We start from the raw sequence: 7620 nt of genomic DNA on the forward strand, positions 1-7620 counted from the left end.
TAGTGAGTTAGTCCTCGTCCCTCATCCTCTCCCCCCTTCAGTCTGCATGATCCTGGTCTCCCTCTGAGCCCTGGGGACCTGGTATTGATCGGAGCTGTGTAGGTAGTGATTGGACATGAGTGGATAATTTCCTTTGCTGCATTAGAGTCCATTACTGGACTCGCTCTCCGGAAAGTGAAAGACATCCTCAAAAGAAAAAAAAACACAGCGAATGTTCTTGGAAATGGATTCTTCTCACAGAAATGATTTAACGTCTGAGGATCCTCCAAGTTTCTCTTCAGGTTTGGAGACGATGACGGAGAGAAGCGGCGTGGAGATTCCTGCTGAAACGCCTCATTTAGCCAAACCCAGCTGGTTTCTCACATTTATTCAGGGGAAACTGGCCAGGAATGATGACAGACTTTAATTCAGGGATCCCATGAGATGAACCAGAACACAGCATGGTCAAGAAATGTATTTAAGAATGCAACTCCCCCCGTTAAAACACAAATTAACTGTTGACTTTGCTTTGGAGGCCGATGTTACTAACACAAGAAGAAGAAATTATTTGGTCTAATTAGACTTTTTCACCTGCTCATGTAACTGTTCTGACATAAATACTGAGAAATTGTTTCTTGTGATAAACAGGAAAACTAGTCATTTAAAATCTGATGAGTCTGGAAAGATGGATGATTTCCAGATTTAATTCTCCTTCCAGGTTTGTGTTTTTGTTTCCATCCAATCAGCTTCAAGTCTTTATTTAAAGAACTCAGAGCAACAACAGGAACCCAGAGCAGGAACATCCGGCTGTCTGAGCTTACAGGGTTCGGTTTGTGGGAGCCTTAGATTCATAGCTGGCTTTTAAAAATGTCCAGAAAATGACTGAGAACCCAACTTTGACCTGCAGGTACCGACGGCAGGAAAACTTGGAAATTTGAACTTTTTTGTACTTTTTGAGGTGAATGGTGAATTACAGTCGTGCCTAGATGTCATCATTCACATACAGAAAATGCTCACTACATTTTGCCATATTCTGGCGCCCCCTCTAGGGCAGCGCCCCTGTGGGTTTACCCATTTTTATCACAACACAGTCACTTCCAATAACTTCCAGAAACTCCTGAATTTATGGCCATGAATGATTCTGTATTTAATTATTCGGGTCTTATCTCCTCCGCTGGATGAAAGCTGGTTTGTTTTGAGCTCCTGCTGATGATGAGGATGATGATGACAGCATCTGCGCGCCTGCAGGTGATTCCTTTAAGTCCAGGGGGAGGAAGAGGAGGAGGAGGAGGAGGAGGAGGAGGAGTGCAGCGGGTCGCCACGTTTCAACATATTACATATTCTCTGTGGCAGCCCGGTGACCTGGAGCCTCTTCCTGCTGGTCCTGATGCTGCCGCCGCTGCTGCTGGGATCATGAAGCAGCTCTTCCCTCCCTCTGGTTGCCTCTGGAAACTCGCCTCCTCCATCATATTAATGGGATAATAATGTGATTGATTGGTCATTTCCGCGGAGAAATGCTGTTTGCTGCTTCCTGAGCGCGCAGGGATCTTCAGAGAACTTTCCTCCTGCCGGTGAGGAGGAGCCGACAGGCAGGAGGTTCATTCAGGTTTTCATTTCCCAGCTTCTGCTCCGAGGAGGAGGAAGAGGAGGAACATGGAGCGCCTCCGCGGCTCTCCGGAGCGCATTAGGCGGTTCCAGCAGCGGGAGCTTCCGGCTGCTGATGTGCAGCTCTGCGAGCGGACCGAGCTGTAGCGGAACCGAACCGAGCCGGCTTTCAGCTGTCCCTGCGTCGCAGTAGAGGACAGGGAGGAGGAGGAGGCATCTATGCAATTTTATTTTGACTTTGCATTTTATTATGAGCGCAGAGGAGGGAGATGCGGGACCGGCGTGCGGGGAGGCGGCGGGAGCTCCGGCCGCCCAGCAGCGCCTCACCTGGGAGGAGAGCGACCCGCTCGGCTCCCAAGGACGTCCGCAGCCCGACGGCGAGGAGGAGCCGCAGCCGGGAGAGGATGAGGAGGAGGAAGAGGAGGCAGAGGGCCGCGCGCGTGCGGCTGACGCCGAGAAAATCAGCGGGGAGGAAAATGGGGGCAACACTTCCAGCGAGGAGGGGGCGGTGGGGGGCAGATGTGGCAAAACGCAGGCGATGCCTTCAACCTGCAGCAGCGAGACGTGCATCCCGACCCCGAGCTGCAGGATCTGCTTCCAGGGAGCCGAACAGGTAGGCTGCTGGTTCTACTGGTTCTACTGGGTCTGCTGGTTCTGTTCGCACATCTGTCACCAGCTCGACCCGATCAGATCACAAACTGCGGTTCTGTCTGTGGTGAAGTGAGGCTGAAGGTGAGCATGCTGCCCTGTGATTGGCTGACGGCAGCGGCTCTGCTGGCGATCAGAGCAGGAACCAGAACACGAACCCAAAGGCTTAACAAAGCCTATAACCTGTCTGAAGTGACCTCTGACCTCCCTGAGTTACCGCAGCCGCTCGTTGAAGACGTTATTTTATAAATTATAAAATGATAATTGAATTTTGTTACTATACACAATGAGAAAACCAAGATAGCAACTCTAGGAAAAGATATTTCTCTATATACAAAGTAAAACGTTTGTATACTGTACATCTATATCTACGTATAGATGTATGCATGTATAGATGTGCATCTATGTAAATCTATGCTGGTTCTACTGTGCATGTACATCCATGCATAGATGTGTGCATGGATAGATGCATACAGATGCATCAATCCATGCACACATCTATAGATGTATCTATAGATGTATGCATGGATGTACATCCATGCACAGTAGAACCAGCATAGATTTACATAGATGCACATCTATATAGATGTATGCATTGATCCATGCATGTACAGATCTATACATCTAGAGATCACATATCATTTTCTTCATCTGTTGTTCTAGACATGTACATCACTATAACTGTAGAATCACTGAGAGTTCTGTATTTTTATTTTTATTTCAGGAATAAATCTTTAAAAAATATTAAAATGAATGAAATAAAAAAACAATTCAAATGTGTAGAAGGTGGTTTGCAGTAAGATTAAACTTTTATTTAGTCCATCGTTTACAGAGCCTCATGAAAGTCGTGCTAACTTTCTGAATTGTTTCACTTTGTGTGACGTGACATTAGGGACGGGCTTTTATCCTATCGTTTATCGCATCTCAGGATAAAATTCTCATTAACATTTTGATTTATCAGAATGTTAAACTCGGGTGCAGATTATCATAAAATAAGTGATAAAGTCATAAAATGTGTTGTAAAACCCTGAGCTGCAGTGTATCTGTCACATCAGAGGTGCAGGACAGCGACCCAACCATAATCAGGTTAAAATCTCATCCCAAAGTGACGCACCAATTTGTCTGCCCGTCTTCCTGAAAGCGGATGGACAGACGTGGACGTGCGGGACAAATGGACCGTCAGTCCAGGCTGAAACCTGAGACGCTGCAGGCCTGTGACAGCAGCGATGAGGACGATTCATCGCTGCCAGAGCTGAAGGGAAGCAGAAGAACGGGCAGCAAGCGCCTAAGTGGACATCCTGTCCTCCCAACGTGGGCTCCAGCCTGTTAGCAGATCAAATCTAATAACTCCGCCTCCGGGTCCAGACTCATGGCTGCTGTGAAGCAAAGCCTGGAGGCTGGGAAGAGCTTAGTTATCTGCTCTTTAAAAACTGACCAAATCCACAGTTTGACTTTTTCTGCTGCCTAAAGTTGCATCATCAGATCAGTTTGATGAATTAAACTGAAGCTTTTCCTTAAGCTTCCACCTGTGAGAAACTTTTTATCTATTCATTAAAATGCAACATTACTGTCAGTAAAAGCCAATATTTCATCTTTAATCATAAAATGAATTTTTTAAGAGTTTTTATTGATTCCAGATCTGACATTTAGAGTTTTTGAAGTTCAGTTAGATCACTTATAAAACAATCCATCGACACCCTGCAAAACGTTTCATACCTCCATTACAACCACAGACTTCAGTCTATTTTACTGGAACGCTTTATAATGGATAAACACAAAGGAGTGAATCAGTTTAAACACTTTTACATGTAAAAGTCTCCACAGTGAAGCATGGTGGTGGCTGTGTCATGCTGTGGGTTCTATCAGCATAAACAGAGGAACAGGTCAGAGTTGACGGGCAAGGCAAGAAGAAAATCTGGTCAAGGTTAGATGGAATTTCTTGAGCTCAAAGCATATTGGCTAGCATGGCCTAGTCAAAGTCCTGAGGTAACGTTTGTGGTAATAGTTGAAAACAGTTAATTACAGGTGCTTGCAACCCAAGCTGGGCCCTCTAACTGCCAAAATATGGCAAAGAATATTTTTTTCAACATAGATTTCTGAATAAAAACATAGGTTTGATGTTTAGGTTACGAAAAATGTTTTTATTTAATTTCGTAATTATCCTCAATTTGTCACGCTCCACTAAACACAGAAATGGTTCTGACTTTCACTTTAAACAGCTAAATTACATTCAGATGAAAAAGGAAGAGGCACCGATACATCATGTCTGATGTCATTAAAGACAGGATGATGTGATGTCATCAATGACATCACATCCTGTTACTTCAGAGGTCCTTGAATAACACAGCTCTTAGCGTAGCGCACCATTGTTACCATGGCACGTAGGCGACGTCGCAGACGGCGCTCCTCCTACAGACGTAGGAGGAGGCGCTACTACAGGCGAAGGAGGCGCAGAAGCGGCTACTATCGCCGTAGACGCAGGAGATACCGCCGTCGTCGTTATTACTAGTCGCTCACGTTGACCATGTAGCAAGCATTTGAAAAACCACTAAAAAAATTCATAAAACAATTTTTAAAATGTCTATAGATAAATTTATACAATATTATAATGTGTGTGTAAGCTATATATTTTGTACATATATATGTAATGTACAGCGGCTTACCAAAGTTTTCATAACCCCTGAATTTTTCCATATTTGTACCCATTACAAGCACAAACATGAACATGTTTCATTGGACTTTTATATGAAAGGTCAACAACACAACATGATATTCAATCATGAAGTAGCAAGAAAATTATACCTGAATAAAGTGAAAAACTTAAAACAGGCAAATGTATTCAGCCCCTTTTCTGAGTGCAACCAGTTGCCTTCAGAAGTTGCCTGATGATTGCTGAAGACTGACTGGAGTCCAGCTGTGTGTGTGTAATCTAATTTAATCTAATCTCAGTAGAAATCCAGCTGCTGTGTGACGTCTCACATTATTGGGAGCAAACAGCATCATGAAGGAGCACAGCAGGCAGGTCAGGGAGAAGCTGTGGAGAGGTTTAAAGCAGGTCTAAAGATTTCCTCAGCTTCTGGATCTATCATCCAGAAATTGAACTGTAAACTCACCAAGACAGTTAATCTGTAGCGGGCCGGATTTGGCCCCCGGGCCTTCAGTTTGACCCAGGTGCTCTCTGGTTCGCGGGACTAACTTTTTAATGTCATGCTATAATGTTATTCCCTCATCGAAACCTTAATTTAAGTATGTTTTTGATTCTTTCATGCATGTTGGGGAAATCAACATGCATGAGACAGAGGCCCAATTTCATGGCATTAAATTATTAAGTCAAATTTCTTTTAGGGCTTATCTACAACAACTCATGGTGTCAGTTATACTTTCTATAAAATGGCACTATGTGCCCCTTTAAAACATGTTAAAGAGGCCGGATTGCAGATGACATCATCAGGTCAGAGGATTCTGACCTGATGATTCAGGTAGATGATGTCATCTGTGCCTCCAGTGTTTTAATCATTTTTTATTTCTTAAACATTATTTTTTATAATTTTTTCGTGGTTTTTCAACTGCTTGCTACATGGTCAACGTGAGCGACTAGTAATAACGACGACGGCGGTATCTCCTGCGTCTACGGCGATAGTAGCCGCTTCTGCGCCTCCTTCGCCTGTAGTAGCGCCTCCTCCTGCGTCTGTAGGAGGAGCGCCGTCTGCGACGTCGCCTACGTGCCATGGTAACAATGGTGCGCTACGCTAAGAGCTGTGTTATTCAAGGACCTCTGAAGTAACAGGATGTGATGTCATCGATGACATCACATCCATTGATGTCTTTGATGATATCGATGGATGTGATGTCATCGATGAGATCACATCCTGTTACTTCAGAGGTCCTTGAATAACACAGCTCTTAGCGTAGCGCACCATTGTTACCATGGCACGTAGGCGACGTCGCAGACGGCGCTCCTCCTACAGACGCAGGAGGAGGCGCTACTACAGGCGAAGGAGGCGAAGCAGCGGCTCCTATCGCCGTAGACGCAGGAGATACCGCCGTCGTTGTTAGTCGCTAACGTTAAATATGTAGCAAGCAGTTTTAAAACAACTAAAAAAATCTAAATATTTAGATTATTTTGTAATAAATAAAAAAATGTATTTAGATCAGTGACGTGCGGTCAGGTGAGGCAGGTGAACCCCTATTTATAAAGATATTTTCACCCTGTGGTTTGTATTATAAAGTAACCAATTTTTATTTAATTTAACCAAATCTGATTATTTTTTCTCTTCAAAATTGCTGATTTTTCGCATTTTCCCATTCAAATGCTCAGAAGCGAAGCCGGTGAGGCAGCAGCGGGATTGCGCAACATCTTGCTAACTGCACCGGTTGCCACTCTATGAGAGCATGTTCGTCCTGTCTGTACGTCGCCAATAAAATGGTTAAAAACATTTCATGTATGAACTGATTTTCCATAATTTAGCTTATGTATTTAATGTACTGTGTTTTTTGTCACCAACTGTGTGTGTAACGTGTTTCGTGTGCTGAGGAGCGATCAGAAACGGCAGAGAACAGATTCGAGGTGAGGCAGGCAGTTCTCGTGCCTCATGGCAGGGGGCGCTCATGAACCCAGACATTGTGACTCCACAACTGCAGAGTAAGAGACAGTAACAGCGAGCTAGCCATACAGTAGCTGCGCTGATACAGAGAGCGAGAAAGAAGTGGTTTTGAGTTGTACTTTAACGGTTTCTCCCTTTGCTGTTAAGCACAGCACGAAATTAATAATATCTACATGTCTAAGTTTGATTGAGATAACGGAACTACTCTGCGGCGGCGCAGCTAAGCATCACATGTTAAAGAATAGTCTTTTTTGCCCTCCAGCATTGTACGCATGTGCGAAATTTCCTCAAGTAAACAATAACATGCAGGGGGTCTAGATTTGCAAATCCGATTATAATTAAGTCGGTGCCTCACCAGCTATGAACCTCACCGCACGTCACTGATTTAGATAGATAATAATCTGACTTGTTTAAAACCACGTTGCGTTGTGTAACACCCAGCACTACGTCGATCCTCCTGAAGTGATTTAACTTTTTAATGGAGCAGAAAAACTTTCACTGCGCTGACTGCATAAAATGATCGCAACAAGGTTTCATCTGTCCAGACGTCTGCCTGTCATCAAACGTTACATTTAGCATCAAAAACTTAAAAAGTTGCTAAAACTTTGTTGGTTTATTGTTATTTATTTATGACATTATTATGACAGAAAGTTAAATTCAGTCACATCCAACATGTATCATATGTTAGCATATCTGATATCGTCTTCAACAGGATAATATTTATTCCTGTATGATCTAAGAATAAAAAAATATCCATAAGGTTTTCATGATGAACTAACGATTA

At 43.7% G+C, this 7620-nt stretch overlaps 1 protein-coding gene across 1 annotated transcript in view; it reads left to right on the top strand.

Moving 5' to 3' along the window:
- The first annotated feature begins 7 nt into the window (after positions 1–7).
- marchf11 (membrane-associated ring finger (C3HC4) 11) overlaps positions 8–7620 on the top strand; it is a 20824-nt gene continuing 13211 nt past the window's right edge. Inside the window, exons 1-2 of the mRNA XM_015035341.1 lie at positions 8–1284; positions 1785–2197. Of these exons, the coding sequence (XP_014890827.1) occupies positions 1835–2197 (363 nt within the window). The 5' untranslated portion in view covers positions 8–1284; positions 1785–1834. The remainder of the gene's footprint in view (positions 1285–1784; positions 2198–7620) is intronic.

Source organism: Poecilia latipinna, unplaced genomic scaffold (genome assembly GCF_001443285.1).
Source record: "Poecilia latipinna isolate Pla-1442-1.1 unplaced genomic scaffold, P_latipinna-1.0 Scaffold331, whole genome shotgun sequence".
Classification (NCBI taxonomy): Eukaryota; Metazoa; Chordata; class Actinopteri; order Cyprinodontiformes; family Poeciliidae; genus Poecilia; species Poecilia latipinna.